Source organism: Camarhynchus parvulus, chromosome 11 (assembly GCF_901933205.1).
Source record: "Camarhynchus parvulus chromosome 11, STF_HiC, whole genome shotgun sequence".
NCBI lineage: Eukaryota > Metazoa > Chordata > Aves > Passeriformes > Thraupidae > Camarhynchus > Camarhynchus parvulus.
The window spans coordinates 19,326,403-19,347,967 of NC_044581.1; the positions used below are offsets into that span (position 1 = coordinate 19,326,403).

Here is a 21,565-nt window from a genome sequence, read left to right on the forward strand (position 1 = left end):
GTTAACCCTTGTGTTCTCACAGGTACAGAACTGGGGCGGGCTCAGCACCTGCCTCGGTGCAGGGGGATTTGTGCAGCTTTCGTTGGAGCCATCTGACTGAAGGAAAAGTAATTTGAGTTTCCTTAGAGCATTCTGTACAAGTTTTACTCTGCAACATAATTAATTGAGTTATGTTTATGTTAAATTAATGCACTAAAAGTGTGGGTTTAAAATAGGAAATTACACATGAGTGATGGAATGCTGGCAAAACTGTGTTTTTAAGGAAGAATTGTAGTTTACCATGTCAGCTTCTGGGGGCAAGTTAGTTAACTTAGGTGAAGTCATAAAAGTAAATATAATAATACAAAAATTCATAAGAAATAAATATATTAAAAATATCATAGAATGTGCTGAGTTGGAGGGGACCCATCAGGATCTTCAAGTCTTGGCCCTGCTCAGGACACCCCGTGAATCCTGCCGTGTGCTTGGGAGCATTTTCCAAATCCTACTTGAGCTCTCTTCATAATAATATAATATATTAAAAAATCTCAAACATATAAATATATTAAATATGTGTAGCTGAACTTTACATGTTTAATATGCATAGTTCAATTTTAGTATTGAACTATATTATATATAGTTCAATATTAAAATTGTTTATATATTATAGTTTAATATATAAACTAATTTTAATTTAATAATTATATAATATTAACCTATAATATTATAGTTTAATATTCTATTATTATGTATTAAAAATTAGCAAAACAAATAAGAATCTGCCGTTGCCCCAGGAGTGCGGGGCTCGAACCCGGGGCCTTCCATCCCGGCCCCGCCGCGGCGTTCCCGGGCAGCGCGCGGCCCTCCGGGGCGCCAGGGGCGCTGCGCGCGCGCGGGCGGCGCTCAATCGCGGCGGGCCCGTGAGGAGGCGCGCGCGGAGCCGCCGCCGTGTCCGTCATGGCGGCGGCGCTGTCGGGGCCGCTGCGCCCCGAGCTGGCGCAGGCCGTGTCCCAGGCGCGGGTCCTGGTGGTGGGGGCCGGCGGCATCGGCTGCGAGCTGCTCAAGAACCTGGTGCTCACCGGCTTCAGCAACATTTACGTGGTGCGGGTCGATGCCGGGGCGGGAGCCGGGGCGGGCGGGCTGGCGGGCGGGGGAGGCCGAGCCCAGGGCCGCGGGTGCCGCTCGGGGGCCGCGGTGTCGGCGGGGCCGCTCCGCCGCCGCGGTGCGTGCGCGGTTTCAAAGCGCCCCGGCCCGCCAAAGCCGCCGCGGGACCGCCGGGCCGGGCGCCACAAAGGGGCCGCGGCCTGCGCGCCATCGCCGCCCCCCTCAGCCCGGGCTCCCGCCGGGCGCGGGAGCTCCTCCTTCCCCCGCCGAGCTCGGGCCCCTTCCTGGCGCGGCCGAACGTCCCCGCGAGCCCGCGGGTGGAACCGCCCGGGAGACCGCGCTGTGCCGTGCTTGCTGCCCGGCGGTGTCTTGAAAGTCTTTAGTTGTGCCGAGTGCCGCCTTTGCCGGTGCTGGGGGCGAGGGTCCGGGGAGGAATCGCAGCGAGAGACCCCCGGAGAGGAGAACTGTGCTTTCAGATCCCGGGATGTCAGTGCTGGCGCTTCCCGCGGGCTCGTGCTTTCACTTTTGCTTCCAGATATTAACCTGTGAACGCGTGCGGGAAGGGCAGATGTGAGAGGGTAGTAATGAAAAAGAGAGAGAAATACTGTTGGTGAAACTATGATTGCCTGGTGTCCGGACCTCTATTGTAGTAAAGAAGAGCATATGGCTTTACATCCAGCTAGAGCAGAGGTCTGTTTCCTTCAATGCCTTTTTGCTAACGTGCCCAGGAGTCACATCTGAGAGTTTTGTGACAGGTTGTGAGGAGTTTGGGTTTGCAGCCAGACTTGTTGAGCAGAGCAGCTCGTATCTAAAACCATATCAGCTTCTAGAAGAAAACAGTTACTGGTTTGCGATCTTATTCTTACAGCTTGGGCTTTCCTACTGGAATGCTTTTTAAACTTGTAGAATATGTTTAATTCCAAATTTTCCTTTCGGTTTGAGAGCCTATCCAATATGAACACTGCACCAGGGAAATAAATAACTGCAGAGGAGTGGGAGCATTTTCTGCACTGTTCCTCTCTTTTCCCCCCTGCTCTGCTGTGTCAGTTGTGTACTCCTGCAGTCCATCACAGCAGAGCTTAAAGCTCCTGATTTCCCAGTTAGTCATTAGGCATAAATCTCATCGGGGTGTGCTTTTTGTTTCCCTTGTTACAGTTTGGGGGTTGGCATTGCCTTTCCAGGCTGACTGGGGGCACCCCATTAACTTAAATACACGTTGGATCTGCCTTCATACATAAATAATGGTTTGATAACATAGGGAACAGGTTGGGTACAAGACAAGGTGAGAGCAAAAGAAGACTTGTACACAAAGAGGGAATTTGCTATTAGCAGAATAAAGTGCTTTTGTCAACATTTGTGATATTGTTGAGAGTTTTCCTCAGTTATTAAATATTAACAAACTTGAACATCTGAAAATACTTTTTATAAGTCAGTTGTGATTTTTTTAATAGAATATTAATACTAAAATAAAATCAATAGTTTTGAATACCAGACAACTAATATGAAACTTAAGTATAATGTCAGAAGGCTTACCCTTGCCCTGTGAATGAAGAACAAAATTATGTTTTTTCAGATCCAGGTCTGAATTAAGAGCATGAGTAAATGTTGTTAAGTGATGATGCCTTTTTCTCCAATTACCAAAATGGGAGCAGTGTAGTTGTCTTATAAGTGAGCTGTTAAATTCTCATTCTTAGCTAGACTGAAGCTTCTGTTGAGGTCTAGTGGTCTCAAGTTTTCCCTCTGGAGAACTCCCTTTGCTCCCTTTAATTGTAATTCTTGTTTTCAGCAGGAGCTGATGTTGCTTGTCATCTTCTCCAGTTGAAATATTCGAAGCTTTCTGGGTAGAGAAGGTTTTAACAGAGTTTTGCACTTTATTGTTTTCCCTTGAAGTTCTTGGGCTTTCTGGCTTTGGACTAAGCAAGCTGTGTGTCTTTTGAGGAAGGAACAGAGGTAGAAATGTGAATTATGCAAATGCTATTTTCATTAAAAGAGACAAGGCCATGGGTAGTTACTGTGTTACAGTGGCAGGAATGTTGACACTCTCAGATCTATAATCTATTTTCAAAACGTTGTATCTTTTAGTTTGCTCTGCATCCACAGGTGCTTTTATTAACTGTTTAAATAAAACTCTGTAGCTATTGCAGTTTTTAGTATGTTAAAACTTAGACCTTCAGTTGAAGATACTCCCATGAGAAAAGAGGTAGATTAATGCTGGGGTTTGGATCTCTCGTGCAGAGGTGTTCACTGAGTGTGTACTGTGCTTTTTTCATAATTCAGGTTTGGTCAATAAAGTCAGGAGCTGGTGAAAACAGCCTGAGCAGGTCACGTTTCAACTTCACACTGCACAGTCAGTCTGAGTGCTCTCTGGGTAGCTGAAGGTGTTACTGTCTGAGTATGTCAGCATTGCCTGGGGGAATGTGGGAGAAATATCTCTGATATATCTCAGAAAAAGCTCTGAAATATCTCAGAAAAACTCTCACTCTCCTCCTTAGAATGTTAAGGACAGGAGAAGCCTTCTGACAAGAGTTGTTGATCAGAGAATCTTTAATTGCACAAATAGTAGTGGTAACAAAGCTAGGAATAAATGTCAAAGTTCTAGTTAAATCTTCTTTATTCTTGTGGGATTTATGCTGTTCCTGTGTATATATTCATGAATGGAAGCATAGCTCTTAGGGGAATTTCAGTCATGTCATGCTTTGTGCTCTGTGCTGTATGTTTTTTAACTTTTTGATTGTGTGATTGGATTTGTTTTTTTATAAGTAGACTTCATAATTTGTTAATGTGCACTTAGGCAGTTGGTCCTGGGGACCACAGTGCCCTGCAGTGTGTGTGTGTGAGATGGCTGTGCAGGCCTGGATTCACTGATTCGGGTGCTCAAAGCCATGCTGTGTAAAGTGGAAGGACCAGTTGGTTTGGAGCAGCCTTGCCTGGGCCTGGGGGAAGCAGAGCCGGGGCTCAGGGTGGGCGGTGCAGGGAGGGGCTGGCTGGACCTGTCTGATGGATTTCTGCATTTCCCACTTGAGCTTGTGCTGTGCTCCTCAGGAACTGCTGCTGAAATCCTCATCCTGTGCCAGCAGGGCCGTCGGTGGTGGCTCTGCTCACTGTGTGGGGCTGCATTTTCAGCAGGGCTCTCTGCAGAAAGTTTGTTCTCATGTAGCCCTGCACTTCTGTCATGGTCCCCTGTCATCAATCAGAGGTGACCACTTGTGCCTCTTCAGTTGCTGTAGGTCTGATGTGACACCTGAAAAGGCTGAGAATGGGTCTGTAAGGTTTCTGCATTTTGGCCAATTGTCTTTTCTTCAAACTGTGTTAATGGTTTTGTTCCTTTTGTTCCCGTGAAAGTGAAATGCCTCTCTTGTGTGTTTATAGATTGATTTGGATACTATTGATGTCAGCAATCTCAACAGACAGTTTCTGTTTCAGAAGAAACATGTTGGAAGATCAAAATCACAGGTGAGGAAAAAGTCAAAGTTCAAGCCTCATTACTCAGTATTATTTTATAGATAGTGTTAGAAATATGTCACAATTTAGTTTCTGCTGGGAGGAGGTAAGTGTTGGTTGGCTGATCATGGCTATCCACAGCATTTCATTATTAAAGTATTTAAATCTCTTAAGGTAGTCAACTTACTCGATACACAGCTGGTATCAAGTCTGTCTTTTAGAAGGAAGGAAGAAATAATAAGTGTTTTTTTTGTTTTCTTTTTTTTTTGTTTTGTTTCTAGGTTGCCAAGGAAAGCGTGTTACAGTTTTGTCCAGAAGCTAATATTATAGCTTACCATGATAGCATCATGAAGTATGTTTGGTTTTAAGCTCTAATTACATGTTTGATTTGCAAGTACTGTGTTCTTTAATGCTACAATGGTGTGCTTTAAGGTATTTTACAAAGCTTCCTCAGTAAGGAGCAATAGCTGTAAATGTGAACTACCATGCACTTGAGTGGGAGTGTGGCTTTTGCATGGGTTTTAAGCTCTGCTAGTAAGCTGTAGAAATTTGTTTGTGTCTGTTTTTCATTTTATTGGCAACATTTGCCATATGAGTTTCTACTCTGTAAGGATGTCCTGAAGTCTTGAGCAATAATTAAATTAAGAGACATGTGAATCTTGAGTCTGTGATTAACAAAATCAAGTCCTCCGTGTGTGTGTGTAGGTAACTGTCATTTATATATGCCCCAAGCTGTTGAAATTTAGTCTTTATGATCTGCAACCAATGAGTAGAGTGCAAGATTATGTAGGGTTCCATTAGCTGTTCCCCATGTTTTAATTTATATTTGCCCCAGTTTCTAAAAAAAATAATATTCTGTACCTTGAAGGTTTGAAGTCTGATGTTGCTATTAGCCAGTGAAACACTGACTCACTGCTTCCTTCTCCTGAAACTGTCAATCCTGTTTCCTCTTTTCTCTCTTCTTCTCGACCTTCTTCTTTAAGTCAGAAAAATGCAACATAAAGATAACTGAAGTGTCAGGATTTAAGGTCCCATATGTTGCCTCCTCGGGGTATGGCCACACAGTCAAAGCAGTGGAGCTATCACAGCACAATGAATTATGCACAGTCTGATGAGCTGTAGTAATTACAGTGTGCATGTTTTAGCTACAGCTGATGGTTTTTAAGGTCAGTTACCACAGCTCAGCCAATTTACTCATTAGGTCAGAGTAGTTTAATCACTTTCCCTTGTCTGCCCATTTCATTGGTCAAATTAGTACTAATTGCAATAGCTTCCTTCCAGCAGCATAAAATTCATGCTTTCACCCAGCTTTAAAGTGGGTGGAAGACAAATGGGGCAGTTAAAGGGTAGCTAAATTTATAAATGTATAAGATGTGTAATTTATCACGTTGGTTGCATGTGTAGAGTTTCTGTTGTGCAGTAATAAGCAACAGCTTGGATGTGCCATTTGAAATGTTGTTTTTGTTTTCCATAGCCCTGACTATAACGTAGAGTTCTTCCGCCAGTTTACGTTGGTTATGAATGCTCTGGATAACAGAGGTGAAGTTTTCACTGATTTTATATTGCACATGTTGCTCGTTCCCTGCTGCAGTGTCCTTTGAATAACAAGCATCCTCCTAACCCATCTGCAGCTGCACTAAGCCTCGAGGGCTTTGCTAGAGACTTGAAGGGGTGGTCAGTGCTTCTGCAGGTGCTCTGAAAGGAAATGTGCACTGCTAATTCTGCTTCATGGGAACTGCTGGGTACTGTGGGTACAGGGTGGCTTTAGTCAGCTGGTTTGCTGTGTTTATTAATGTCCATGTATCTTGTGAGAATGGGAAATGGGGCTTTGTGAAAATGCTGTAGTGCTCTATAGAGAAACAAGGTATGTTAAAGATAAGTGCATAGAATGCTAGTTTGAATTTGGAGAAGCAAAACTTCTTTTTTCTTAACTATTCAAATTTTTTCTTTAAAACCCTCTTGATTTGCAGCTGCCCGTAACCATGTGAACAGGATGTGTCTGGCTGCTGATATTCCTCTTATAGAGAGTGGAACTGCAGGCTACCTTGGACAAGTAACTGTTATCAAAAAGGTTAGGTGGGGTGTCGCTCTGGTCATTGGCTATTTTAGACAACAGGGAGTGGGTGTTTGGAGATAGAGTTACAGTTCATCTGTTAATAGCCCAAATGATCAGTAGCCTTCTCAGAGTGACAAGTAAATGCTTCATTTTTCACCAGGGAGTGACAGAATGTTATGAATGTCAGCCTAAACCAACTCAGAAAACTTTCCCAGGCTGCACCATCCGAAATACGCCCTCGGAGCCTATCCATTGCATTGTGTGGGCCAAGTATTTGTTCAAGTAAGTGACTTTTTTAAAGAAACAGGTACTGTGGTTCATTCTTTTGGTTTCTAAACATACAGAGAAAGAAATGAAATTGACACACTTTAAAAAAATTACTATAATGGATTTTAAATTAATTTTAAATTGATTTAGATAGATTATGGTGAAAACCTCCAGTTCCTTGACCTGGATGCTGGGGTGGTTATAAAGATGGAAGGTGGATTAATATTTAGGCCTTGCTCTAATAGCACAAAAAATCTGGCAGAGTAGTTTGGCACAGCAGCGTAGGTTGAGGTTGCTTTATTATTCATCTTTGTATGAAGTAAGCACATTTTTCAGTTTAACGCATGTTTTAACAAGTTTGTTGGAATCTTGGATATCCCAGATGTTCTAAAAATGCATTTAGTACTGCAATGTAAATATTAGGTTGAATATTGGGTGAGCTACTGAGTGAGTTATACAGAAAACTGTTTGGCTGAAATCACTTTTGTATTGGGCATTTTGTGTTGCCCGTGTTAAGTCCACATGTGATGAATCCCAGCATGTTAAAAAGCAATGTGTGAAGTGGCAGTCTGTCTGAAAGCAAGAATCATAAAATGAATATATATCCATTAGCAAATATATGAGTCTTTATCCACATATGCTGAAATTCTGGTCTTGTTGTTCTTAATTATTATATAGCCAGTTGTTTGGAGAAGAAGATGCTGATCAAGAAGTCTCACCTGACAGAGCTGATCCTGAAGCTGCCTGTGAGTGTGATATAAGCTGGTGGCTTACCCTGTTACTGAAACGTTCTGTTTCAGAGATTGGGACTCCTTTCTGTACATTTCTTAATGTTAGAGAGTTCAACTCAATTTTCTTTAAAGAAGATTCTGTTTCTGGCCTCTGGGAGGATTGTATTTTGAACAGAGTACTGATATTTATAGTCACTCTGCGTTTCCCACTCCTAGCTGAGGGTTTGCAAGGAACTTCAGGAATTGTGTTTGAGCTTTTCTAGCCTGCAACACTTCAGCATTAATCTACATAGAAAGTATGTCCATTTTGAGTGATATTTTTTAGCTATTCATTATTTCTCTGTAAGGACAGTTATCGTAGTTACTATGAGGTGAATAAGCATCATTGTTGGTTGCTTCTTTTGGATCCTTTGATAGATGAATGGACTTGGGAGGGGGAGCTTAGAGGATCCTCCGACTCTTCAAATTCTTTGAACATCAGATAGTGATCACTGGACAGGTTGTTCCTACAGGAAGTGCAGAATGAAATAGGTGAGTCTTAACAAGAGTGGCTCTCTCCCAGCCCTCACTCCCTGCCCAGAGCAGGGAGAACCACACAAAAAGGGAACCTCACAGGCTGGGGTAAGAGCAGCTAATAATGGAAACAAATGTGTAATAATATTGATCACAACTGGAATAAAGAGAGGGAGAATAAAACTCAAGACAAACAAGTGACTGCCCACTGGCCAGTGGATGCTCAGCCAGTCCTCAGGCAGAGATCAGCCCCTCCCAGCCAACTCCCCCAGTTTATGTGCTGAGTAGGGTGTTCTGAGGTCTGGAATATCCCTGTGCTCAGTTCAGGTCAGCTGTGCTGGCTCTGCTCCCTCCCAGCTCCTTGTGCTCCTGCCCACTGGCAGAGCACGGGAAAGTGAAAAGTCCTTAACTTGGAGTAACCTCTTGGTAACAGCTGAAACATCAGCCTGTTACCAGCATTATCTCCTGCAGAATCCAGAACACAGCACCAGACCACCTACTAGAAAGAAAATTAACTCTCTCCCAGGCCAAACCAGGACATCCAGGGAAGAGTTAATGCAACGTTTATAAGGGAAGTTGTGCCCAGCAGGGCTCTGTGGGTCCGTGGAAGGAATCAGCAAGCCTGTGTAGAGTTTGTCTGGGTTAGGCTGCTCTGAATGTCCAGGGGGCAGATCCAAAAACTGTTGAGTGGAACCTGAGGGACATAAGTAGCCAAAGGGACAAAAAAGGCTGAAGATACTGAAGTGGATAAACTTGAATGATAAAGGTAAATGGTGATTAGAGGAGTCTCAGATGATTAGGCAAAGTCACTCAGAGTGAAAAAGATGAGACCTAACTTCAAAAAGTAGTAGAAAGCTCTGCAATACTGAATGACTGGGCAAGGATAGATGAGGCAGATAAATATGAAATAATGCAAATGATGCATTGGTGAAAGAGGGGAAACATTCCCAAATTTACATATAAAGTGATGGTCTCTGAGTTGATTTTTCTCATCTAGTCAAGGTGTTAATAAATAGTTCTATGAAAACATCAACCTGATTATTAGAAATCATGATAGCAATTGTTGGATGTGACTGGGAAAGAAAGAAAATTATTAGCATCTTCTAGAGATTTTTTTTGTTTAAAAAGAACCAGAGATAGGAAACCGATTTTTATGTTTGTTTTGAAAACCCAACCAAACTAAGACTCATTAGCCAGAAAAGAGGGCTGGTAGGACATTTCTGGAGTAGCAACATTATGTAGAGAAAATTAGTGGAAAACAATTGTTCATTTTTTCTGCCAATAAAGGAGTTGGGTGATACCAGGTTAAATCAGTGAGTTGCAGTTTCAGAGGCAAAGCGGAACAAGCACTGTGCCTAGTTCAGCTTTTGTTGGGTGCAATAAAGCCATTTTATGCTCCCTGCATAATTTTGGTAATTTACTCTGGGGATAATATTTGGATGGGATTCCTTTTTCTTTTTTTTTTTTTTTTTTTTTTTTTTTTTTTTTTTTTTTTCTTTTTTAATTTAAAATATTGGTTATCACTTTGTTAATAGGGGAGCCAGCAGAAGCAGAAGCCAGAGCACTAGCATCCAATGAAGATGGTGAGATTAAACGTGTTTCAACTAAGGAGTGGGCTAAATCCACTGGCTATGATCCAGTTAAACTTTTTACTAAGGTATGTTCTTTACATCAAATAAATGTCTTTATTTGAAATGCATGAGGTTCTGTAAATTTAAATCAAACTTGAACTTGGACATTTAATGGTAGCCATGAATTATGTGGTTCTGTTGTGGCATCCACCAGTTTTGCTGTTGTGTTGGTCTCTTGCAACATTTGCTTCTCTTAAGGGTTCCATCTGCAAGTGTGGAGATGGCTGCAGCAGCCTGGCCACTGTGCAGACAAAACTCCACTGCAATTTCTTTTAATGGGAAAGAGTCTGTTTGACCTCTGGAATTGCATTGGGCATAATCACAACCAGTCTTAGGATTTAAAAGCTATCAGTCATCTGTGCATTATCAGGCTCTAGCATAAGAAAAGACAAACTGATTTAGGAGATGTAGTTCTAAATAGTTATTGAAAGTGGATAAATAGAGGAAATGAGCTTGAATGTAGTGTTCATAGGTAGCAATAACTTTTCTTTGGAAATTCATTGGCATGTTCATTCACTTGTCTCAGAGAGGGCGTACGAAGAACTGTAGGGATGGCTTCAGTAGACAGGTAAACCACTCTTTGGACTACTGTTTCTTGATTTCTCACTTTACTCCTCCCCAAATTAATCAGAGCTATGTCTGCTCTATGCAGTGAGTGTTAGAGAGTAGGGAATAAGATTGTAGACTCTGCTTTTATGTAGTTGAAAATACTGTCAAGGAGAAAATCAAAACCTTATCAATGTAATGCTGATTTTTCAGTGTCTTTTTCCCCCCTTTCATTTGATTTTTTTTTTAACGTTTCCAGCTTTTCAAAGATGACATTAGATATCTGCTGACAATGGATAAGCTGTGGAGGAAAAGAAAGCCTCCAGTGCCACTGGACTGGGCTGAGGTACAAAAGCAAGGTAACTGTCCTTCCTCCTACTGTACATTTGTAAATAATACCTGCTGTTTATTAATGCATCTCTGTGATATGTACATTTTTTTACTGCCACAGTTGAGATCTGATAATGAGCATATTAATTCTTTACACTTCCTGAAGTTTTCAAATTTTTCTCTGTATAGACAACACTTTCTCTAAGACTGTTTTGCAGTTGTTGTTTTAGATGCTCAGTATTGGCTGTAGAAAATACACATTTAATAAAATTATGTCAGCTTATTCTAGGACACCTTACCATAAGCACTTATCATAAGATTTATCTCTGCAAGCTGTTTGGTTGAAAATTTACGTTTGCTGTAATTAGTGCATGTTTAGGTGACTGATAGCATAGCTGTAGTTGCAGTTTTAAATGCAGATTTGTTATAAAATGTTTGGGCTACTGTAGGTTAAGGATATTGTTCTTCAATTTAGAATATACTGAATTCTGCTGAAATTGGAAAGTTATTTGAGAGAGCTTCTGTGGAACTTAGAAATATTCCTGATCTTATTTTTTTTCTCTTTTTCCCCAAAGAGCAAAACATACCTGACCAGCAGAATGAGAGCTCTGCAGTGCTGAAGGACCAGCAGGTTCTCAATGTCAGGAGCTATGCAGACCTGTTTTCAAAGAGTGTTAAAACCCTGAGTCTTCACCTGGCTGAGAAGGCTGATGGAGAAGCACTTATATGGGATAAGGTTAGTTTGCAGTGTGTGAACTCTACATGGGTAATACAAGTATTAGTTGGGCTCATTCAGTGTCCTTCAAAAGTGATACTACTTAACACAAAACTATCTGGCACCTCATGGAAACAGTTTCCAGATGTAAACAAATTCATTCTTTAAACACTATATTGTGTAACTCGCTGAGGGTAGGGATTAACTGCTATGCTGTGAGTAACTAAATTCACCAAATTCCCCGGTTTATAAAAGCACAAATTCACAAGTATCTGTTGTGTTTTGATTTTTGAAAATATTTAAATAATGCAGCTTCATTTTTCCCTTACCTGTTTCCAATACATGCTCTTAGCCAGGCGTCAGTAGCTGGGGGTTTACTGACGTTCTGAGCAATCAGCTCAATGGGTGTGCAGCACAAGTTCTGTTGAAGAAGACTAGAATTTTCTCTTTTATCACCACACACAATATCACTTCCAGTCAGTTATCATTTGGCATAAGAAAAAGTAGTCTGTAAATGGGGGGCGGCAAAATTTTAGACTATTACTACAACCAATAGTACAAATACTTCTCTCTGACACACCCAGTGTTTGAAACTGGTTCAGAGTTAAAATTCAATGTTGAAAATGTTTGAGACATTGTAAGACTTAGGATTTAAACATTTTTATAATGTACAAGGCATTTTATTAGTACAGATATACTAATTTGCTACTAAAAGACATGTTTAGAATCTGTAGTTAGTATTTAAAGTACTACTGCTCTGAGTACACCATCTGAAAGAGGAAGTATATGGACTTTGAAATGGAATTTTGTACAGGTTTTTTTTTTTTTTAATTCTGGTTTTTAAGGTTTTAGGAACCATGTGTAGCAAAGTCTTTCCAATGAGTTATCTGATTTTTAAATTTTTTAAATGCTTTTTATATTGACTTCTTTTTAGGATGACCCTTCTGCCATGGATTTTGTCACTGCTGCTGCAAACCTCAGGATGCATGTTTTTGGAATGAACATGAAGAGCAGATTTGATATCAAGTGTAAGGATAAAATGGAACATTGTTTTATTTAAATTAAAATCTTCCTTTTTTCTTCTGCTGTTGAAAATCTGCATTCTGGTTTGTTTTGCAGCAATGGCAGGAAATATTATCCCAGCTATAGCCACTACCAATGCAGTGATAGCTGGGCTCATAGTGCTGGAGGGTTTGAAGATTTTATCGGGGAAAATAGATCAGTGTAGAACGGTAAGTGAGAATAAAATGCTTTTGCTTTCCTGCTATTTATTATTTGTTTAAAAGTTACATTTAACATTTTTTCACTATTGTGTAGTTTTACCGTCCCTCACTTGTTGATTCAGTAGATTCTGAGTATGCTGGGAACTTTCAGTTACAATGAAAAGAGAAGCGCAGGTCTGAAGGATCAATAAATTCCTGTGAGTTAATAAAAATTTACAGCTGGATAGGAGAGAGAGCCAGGCTGCCATCACTTGCAGTGTGGCTGTTTGGTGTTAGAGCTGTTGGCAGGAGCTGCTCTGGGCCTGCACTGGGCCTGTGAGACTCCTGCTCAGCAGGCACAGCACAGAGGATTAGGAAACAGGACAGCCTGTCAGACCAGGATAAGAAAGCTGCAGGAAAACAGGCTTTAGACATGCTGCTAATTAGAGAATAACCTGATTTCTTCTTGTCTGTCCTCAAGATTTTTCTGAACAAGCAGCCAAATCCCAGGAAGAAGCTATTGGTTCCTTGTGCTTTGGATCCACCAAATCCCAATTGTTATGTATGTGCAAGTAAGCCAGAAGTGACTGTGAAACTTAACACACACAAAGTTACTGTGTTGACACTCCAGGATAAGGTAAATCTTGAGCTACAGTTACAGCTTTCATTTAAATCTAATACTGCAAATTATTAAAATTAGGTATTTGCTGTAGTATATTATACACTATATACAGTATATTTTGACCTAGCATCTCCTGTTTATGTTTACTATACATTTCTCTCAGCTACAAGAAGAGCTGATTAGCCAATATGCTTCTTGCCCATGTGTGTTGTATGTCTTGTGAAAGAATGTTTGTATTTTGTAAATTTTGGTGGTTTTAAAAGCTATTCATATCTGACAGCAAAAAAAATGAAATTTGCATTTCAGTTGAATGTTCAATATTACAGTTGTGGTCACAATTGATTTGTAATTCTGTCATTTTATGAAGTATCTGAAAAATTTTCTAGCTTAAGTTAACCTGTAAGTATCAGACCTCAAAAATATAATAATTTTGTTTGTGGAAGTGAACAAAAAAGTGTAGGCTTTCAGTAGATGCCTGAAAATGAGCCAGAATAATAAAATCAACATAATTCAGGGTTCTTTTTTTAATAAATCTTTTTAAGTCAGCAATTGAATATATTTTAATATATTTGTATTTTCAGATACTGAAAGAAAAATTTGCTATGGTAGCACCAGATGTACAAATAGAGGATGGAAAGGGAACTATCCTGATCTCTTCAGAAGAAGGTGAAACAGAAGGTATGTATGCTCCTGAGGGTCTGGGATAAGAGTACACAAACCCTTGGAAGAGACTCTGCAGAGTATGTGTGTAGCAGATGTTGCAGTGCTCACCCTGTGCACTAGTGTTTGAAGAGGGTTTGTGAGTGTTTGGAGTGGCTTGAGGACAGCCAGGGCTGTTGTGTGCAAGCTGCACGTGCAGCTCAGCTTTCCTGCCCAAAGCACTGCTCAGCTGGTGTGTCAGGATTCCTCTCAGGAACAGGTACCCCTGCATTTGCTGGCTCGTAGGTGCTGCTGTGTTCATGATGCCACAAAGCATCTCCAGAATATTCCCAAATTCAGTAATTATGAAGTGCTTGAACGGGATGCCATAAGGAGTAAATAAATCAAACATCATAAAGCTCCTATTAGGAGCTTTAAGTCCTAATAGGATTAAATATCAGCTTTTAATTTAAATATAGCTAATACATGTTAATCATATGTTCCTACATAAAAGTTCTGGAGTACTCCATGTTGATTCAGGTGTAAAGATCTTTCTATAAATAGCTCTGTACACTGCATGTTTTTACTGTTTTTGTAGCAAATAACCACAGGAAATTATCAGACTTTGGAATTCGAAATGGCAGTCGACTACAAGCAGATGATTTCCTCCAGGACTATACTCTGTTAATCAATCTGCTTCACAGGTAAGGATTTTGAAATCAAGATGTTTTGTGTATATACATAGAATGGTTCCACGGGGAATTTTTCACTCACAATTTACATACATGAACGAATTTCAAAGATTAAGCTGCTAAAAGGAAATACAGAGGCAAAAGAGGAATGGTTATTTTTTATGAAATTCTAGTTTAAGGGGTTTTGTTTTGTGTCTTTTGTTGTAGTCTTGTTTTGCTATGGTTTTGTTTTTTATAACAATAACTGAAAGAGGTTTATTTCAGTAATTTGTTGTTACACAACATAAGAATACGTTGCAAAAACAAATTAACCATTGGGGCAACCAACAAGCAAGAAACTGGCATTTTAAAAAAGGCCTAAAATTTAGAAAGGCAAAAAACCCCCAGCCTGCTGGGATAATAGATCCTCTCCTTGACTATGTGTATTCAAGAAGTCTCTCTGAACTCACTGGGGTGTGTATTGAACCCTGGGGAAGTAACAGACACACACAGAAACTCACACTGCATGTTCAGTGGGAGGAGGGCTGTGCTGTTAAGGAAGAAAGGTAAGCTCATGCAATGGTTTTTTTCTGATTCTTAAGCATTTGGAGTTGGTAGCACTGGGTGGAATAGTGTTTGGGAATAGACAAAGCATAAATTATAAAAGAGGACTGAACAGATTTTCCTCTTTTTTAGTATGTTTTCTCATTTTGTCACAGTTGCAGCATGTTCTAATACTTGAATGGGTTGTTTTTTGTGTAAAAGACAGGATTTTATTTTCTGGCTGTTTAAAAGCATGTGTATTTTTCTGCAGTGAAGACCTAGAAAAAGATGTAGAATTTGAAGTTGTTGGTGATACCCCTGAAAGAATTGGCCCTAAACCATCAGAACCAGCATCCAGGAACATTAGCAATGGTAGTGATGATGGAGCACAACCTTCAACATCAACAGGTAATCAGCAGTAATCAATATTAAACAAAGCAGTCCTTCTCTAGTGCAGTCCAGTTAAAAGTTGTCTTCAGTCGTGTGATTTAACTTTGCCAATACACAGTAAAAGGCATTTGAGTTGCCTCTGTATGTAACTAATACTAAATAGAAAAATGCACATTTACAATATTTACAAAGAGCACAAAAGGCACAGAAGTTTATAGTACATACACTTTGAAATTGTTGTTTACCTGGTGTTCCTTTGCCTGTAAGATACGAGCACAGATTGGAGACACGAAGTATGTAGTCCCTTCCCTCTTGTTTGAGGGAAAACTAAATTGTAAGAGTATTGCTAAAATTTCCTCCAAATTGTATTAAAAATTGCATAATTTAATACATTTTTACAGTGAATTTGTGGTTAAAACCAAACAAAATCCACTAGATGTCTTGAAAGTTCGCATTTGGCTCTTCCCTTCTTTATACTCTCTGTTGTTATCCTTTAGCTCTGGAAGTCTGCTCACCCTTCCACTTCTCCTTCTCTTTGAGACTTCTCTCTCCTGGAATGTGGCCTCTCCTGGAGTTCTGCTGAGTGCAGTAGGGAAAGGAGAGGCTGCTCTAGAGCTTGCTGTGTGCAAAACTTCTTTTCCCAGCAACTGCTGCAGACAGCAGCAATTCTTCTGCTTTCTTCATACAAAAAAAGTCATGCTAACTAATGCATTTCCCATATTTTTGGCTTGTTGCAGTATTTTCCACACCCATAGAGAAGAAGGAATACCAGTGTGAAAACCATATTTTATAGTAATTTCAGGGACATTAAAGATACTCTTGTGTGGATGTGACAGTCTGATCAGAGAGAGAGAAAGCTAGATAAGTTTTCCCATGAATTGGTCTGAGGGAGCTGAAGAGAAAGAATTGTAAACAATCTGCAGGTGATTTTTAACAAGCTGTTTTCCCATAAGGATGCTTACCAAAAGGGTGGTTTCTTAATTAACCAGTGGTGACAGTGTTTTGATTAAAGGACCAATCAGGTCCACCTGTAGTGAACTAGAGTATAAAAAGGAATGGGTTGCTAATAAAATTATTATTAACCTTTTGAGAATGCCTGGGGTGTGTCACTCATTTATCCGTGTCATTTCTGGCTCAACGGTCACACTCTTGCAATTGCTTGGCAAAGAATGTGGATTAAGAATGCTCCAAATTTTATGTAGGAAAACTGGTTTGAGAGTAGCCTGCATCCATTGCAGGATCCATTTGAATCCCAGGCACCTCTTTTGCAGCTCCAGAGCAGGAAGATGTGGTGATTGTTGACTCTGAGGACGAAGGCACTTCCAGCAACGCTGCGGATGCCGAGAGCAGGAGCCGCAAGAGGAAGCTGGAGAAGGGTTGTGGGTGTGGGGGGGCCAAGAGATCTCGTGCTGAGCAGGAGCAGGACGACCTGATGATCGTGGAGTCTGAGGATGAGGGGGCTGCCAGCAGCCTGGGCGAGGAGGAGAGCAGGAGCCACAAGAGGAAACTTGAAGAGAAAGGGTGCGAGTGTGTCGGGGCGAAGAGCGTGTGCTGAGCTAAGAGCAAGATGAAGAGCATTTGGGGAACCTCCAAAGGCCCCTTGGCAAAGTGATTCACATAATGTCATACTGTAACAGCAAATTGTGCTGGGATGTGAAAAATGTCCAGAAGTAGACTAACTCTAAGGCCTTGGTTTAAAGTGGATACCAAATTGCTGGCTGAAATAATTTGTGTCTGTTTCTCTCGATGATAAAACTCTTGTATTAATAGACTCAGAAAGGTTTTTCTGTATTCCATATATTAAATGTAGTGGAAACATAGTCTGTGAATACCTACAGATAAGTATTTACCTAAACATGAAAACAGCATGATATTTTTGTGTAAATACCTTTTAGGTATTATACTACAGGACAAAAAGACCCTACTTTTGTTTAGTGAAGGGGCCATCACCAGATGCCCACATTTTAAGCAACTACATTTTTTATTTTTCAGTGATTACCTTTAAAGTTTCCCAGCAGTGGCCTGCCTGCCTATTTGCTTATCCCTTTCTGAGGCCATGTTGCAAGTGTGACTGCTCCACCTCCAGCATTCACAAAATCACAGATGCTTGAAGAATAACATTTTTAGCCTAGTCCTAAACATTTTTCACACCCTGAACAAGTCAAGAAAATCCAACAAAGCAAATTAGTGCCACGTTCTAACAGTGTTCTTAAACATCAGCTGGCACTATGTACATTACTGTAAAACTGTTAATTTACTCCAGTTTTTCAGCTCGTACTGCCTGGTATGTCAATGTAAGAAGCAAATTTTTGTGTATTGTTACAGTTTCAGGTTATTTATATTTGATGTTTTGTAAACTCAGATACTACTACTATACTGTACATCTGATGGACCAAATAAATAACATCTGAAATACTTGCTATATTTGCTTGCACAGTCCAAAATTATGCTGACTTATGGGATTTTACAATGTATAGCCTTCAAAAATTACTGTATTATTTCCATTTTTCTAAACATAACCTAGTAGTACAGAACTTAAGCTTCACTTGTTTGAGGTGAAAGGGGAATTTTTTTAATAAAACTTTTGTGAATGTTTTTTTTTCTTGGACAATCAGTTATTGGGCTCTTCAGCTGCAGCAGTTGCACCACCACACACACGCTTTCACCACCTCATGCCTTCAGAAGGAAGAAAGCTCTGATTTTTATACATTACACCTTGTGTGTAGGACAAAAGTATCATGTTTAGAATCAGTGTCTTAAATCCTGCTGCATTTGTGTTGGTAACTCTCAAAACTGTCACTGTTGGTTTTCAAAATGCATTAATTGGCCATTTCTCTCACTGTACCAAAAGAATCTCCCACTTCTGTGCCAGGGACCCAAAACTGCTCCCAATCCTGGGTGAGTGTGCAGTGAGCCTTACAGAGCACAGCAGTTGAGCAGCAGGATTTAGTCTGTTATAGTTTGCAGACTGAGTGAATTGTAAAGCAAATGTGAGTTTTACAGGAGAATGTTAAAAAACAAAGGCCAGCTCATCGTTGTGTTAAAATTGCCAATGCTGTGCAAAACAGCTTCTACGAGGCAATTAATGTTTTATTTCTTCTTTTAGGCAGTAACAGTCATATGCAGTGGCTTGTTTGGAGGCATAATAGTTCACAGTGAAATCCTTTTGAGTGAGTTGCTGCTTGGCTGGCAGGAGTGAAGACTGAGGTAAAGATGTAAATAAGGTGTTAGAGAAAGGATTGCAGTGCTACTGTGGAAAACTTCTTGCCATAAACAGCTGAAGCATGAGAATTTAATGTCTAATGACATCTTCCAAAAATTAAGGCTGACACATTTTGGGTTTAAGCTTTATTAAAAATTAAATTACTGCTTTATTTCACTTTCTAACTTTTTTAAAAACACCAGTAGAGGGTATAATCCTGGTGATTTACTGCATTGGTTTTACTGAAGTTGAGTGGAGTATGAGCTGGACTGAAATGTCACTGACAGATTCAAGGGTGAAGAAAACCTGGGGGTTCTATTCTGTCTCCCTGGCTGCTCCTCGAGTTATTACTCGTTTATTGTTCTTAACCTTGTGCCATCATTTGGTTTGCAGCATGAAGGGCCAGAATGAGCTGCACAAGCCAAGACCTGATGATGTATTTGGAAGGTGCAGTTGTGCTGCTCCAGCCTGGGCAATGCTCCTGAGAATGTTCCTGCAGCCCTCCTGTCACATCCTTTGCAGTGAAGGGTTTTTAATGTATTTCCTTTCCACAGGCTGCTCCCACAGAACATGGGACAGCTCTTGGCTGCTCTGCTCAGTTCTTTGGAAGTTGGGCAATACAGAACGAGCCACTAAATGCAAACTGCTGCTGTGCAAAATGAAAAGCTGCTTTTCAGAACTGGTGGAGTATGTGTCCTTAATTGGCTGCTAGGCACCAACATTGTGTTAATGCAGAATTTTCCAACTTAAACTTTCCTTTGCTCTTTAGAAAAAAATTAAAATGGAAGTGTTAATTAAGTTTTCAAGTAATTAAAAAACCCTCCATTTTTCAAATTTGTTCAACTCCTAATAGCAGGAATGGTCATATCGAAGGAGGTACTGTTGCAAGGCACAAGACCTAAATGTTAAAATGGAGGAGAAATTCTTCCCAATGCTTTGGCTCAGCAACCTAATGTAGGCTCTGTCTTCACTAACAATTTTGGAGCCCAGCTCATTAAATCAGTCTACAAACTGCTATTTGCAGTGATATAAATTGGCTCTGCTGTTACACAGGGTTCTCAAGTTGTTTGTTTATACTCATGCAAAATTCTCTAATGCAGATAAGCTTTTCTGGCTGCTTTTATAGAGACAATTCTTGCTGCTTGCATTTTTAATTTACTTAGTGAATTTGAGTGCCATGTATGGACAAGAAAGTACAGACTATTACAGAATGTACCTAGTGTGCATGCTTTTAATTCAATATTCCTTTTCTGCAGCAGAGCATGGAAAGGAATATTGACCATTAATGAGTGACAGCAGTTAACCAGAGATTCATTAAGCTGTTCTGAGGGAGGGTGAAGGAATTCCCAAAGCATTGAATCACCTTGATGAGGCAAATGATAACCATTCAGGAGAAAGAGCTCTGAGGCCCTGGTGACAGACAGCCTGTGCCAGCCCATTTCCTAAAGAGCCACTGCAACTTGTAGGTGACTATTTAGTGTTTGTGGTGTTTCTGTGTGACATTTTGGCTTTCCTTTATGAAACCATTCCATAGCTGAACCATAGAGAGAGGTGCATCCTTTCCTAGCCTCTGGCCTCTGACAGCTGGGAGCAGATTGATGTGCCATTTCAAGTTCTGACCTTTACAACAAAGGCCTCTTGCTAACAATTTATTAGATTTCAGAAGATAAAATCAGCTTGTATTCAGTCTGTAGATACCACTGATATCTGCTTCAAGCCTTACTGCTACTGCCCCAAAATTTTAAATTTGGGTTAGAAAACTGAATAAAGACACAATTAAGGGAAATAGATTTGGTGTTTTTCTGTTTCTGTGGTAGACATATTTATTTTCTTTGCAGCTAAAAGGACAAAAAGCCTTCCATTTTGTGCATCTAAAATACAGAATGTGCAAGAAAGCAGGAACTAGGATCAGGATAACACAGCAAATTGTACAGTTGTCAGTTATCTGTTTTTTGCTAGCCTGAGATTGTTTCTGGAATGACTGCAGGAAGCTTATACCTGCAGACAAATGTACACGAGGGAGAGGTAATGATTTGATTTGGAGGCCTTGGTGCTTTTAAGGGAAGAACAGGATGAAGTAATTACATGTACTTGTAGATACAGCTTGATATCTGTTATATTGAAAGAAGATAATTGCTGTTTAGATACATGTTACCTTTATCTCTCCCATTGGCAGTTTCCTTCACTCTCAGGAGAAAAAGTTAGAAGTTTGCAGAACAATTTCTAGAAGAGAAGATACTTATGGAATTGCTCTGCCAGTCCTCTTCAGCAACACGTGATACCTGCAAAGGTTATGCAATTCCAGCCCTGCAATCCTGGAGGAGACAGAGCCCCAGCAGCTTCTGTGGCAGCACTTTGGCTTTGGAGCTGTGGGACTGACACCTTTGCTGCTGGGTAAGTGCAGGGCCAGACTGTGGGACAGAGGGCTCACTGGACTGCAGCGTTATTGGGGATTTGAGAGGAGCTACAAGCTGGAGATGCAGAGGATGCAGAATGCAGAGACCAGACTTGGTTAGTTACACTCATGGAGCAGCTTCATCCTTGCATATTTGTTCATCAGTTCCAGTTAACAAGTGATACCTTTATAATGCCTCTAAAATACAATGAAATGGAAATGTAATGGTGTTCTCAACAAACCAATGTCCTCTTCCTTCTGAAATGAACCTTCTCATCACAGCTGAAGTGGGTTGTGCTGCCAGGTCAGGAGGTCAGTGCTCATAGCTTGCCTCATTGCTTTAATGGGTATGAAGAGGCACATACAGTCAGGCTGATACTCCTCACCACCAGAGCAGAGGGGGCTGTGTCTGGCAGCTTGACCCTCATGCAGTGTTTCTGTCCTTTATTCAGTGCACTGGTGCTCTCTGATTCCTTTGCTGGATGAAGGTTTGCAGGGTTGTAATCAGGACTTTTTATGATATCAAGGGGAAAGTGCAGCTCCTCCAGGTCTCTGAAATCAGAAGCTATATAACTTCAGACCTCCTTA

The 21,565-nt window shown here is 40.6% G+C and overlaps 1 protein-coding gene across 1 annotated transcript; it reads left to right on the top strand.

The window, feature by feature from the left end:
• Positions 1 to 899: 899 nt before the first annotated feature.
• On the top strand, positions 900 to 17,976 carry UBA2 (ubiquitin like modifier activating enzyme 2). The gene is made up of 17 exons (XM_030956131.1): positions 900 to 1,080; positions 4,453 to 4,536; positions 4,806 to 4,876; positions 5,999 to 6,063; positions 6,495 to 6,595; positions 6,741 to 6,862; positions 7,526 to 7,593; positions 9,627 to 9,748; positions 10,528 to 10,627; positions 11,174 to 11,334; positions 12,248 to 12,341; positions 12,433 to 12,545; positions 12,997 to 13,152; positions 13,719 to 13,815; positions 14,375 to 14,480; positions 15,262 to 15,398; positions 16,652 to 17,976. Exons 1-17 carry the CDS (start codon positions 937 to 939, stop codon positions 16,933 to 16,935), a joined length of 2,025 nt encoding a protein of 674 aa, XP_030811991.1. The 5' UTR covers positions 900 to 936; the 3' UTR covers positions 16,936 to 17,976.
• Positions 17,977 to 21,565: the final 3,589 nt, after the last annotated feature.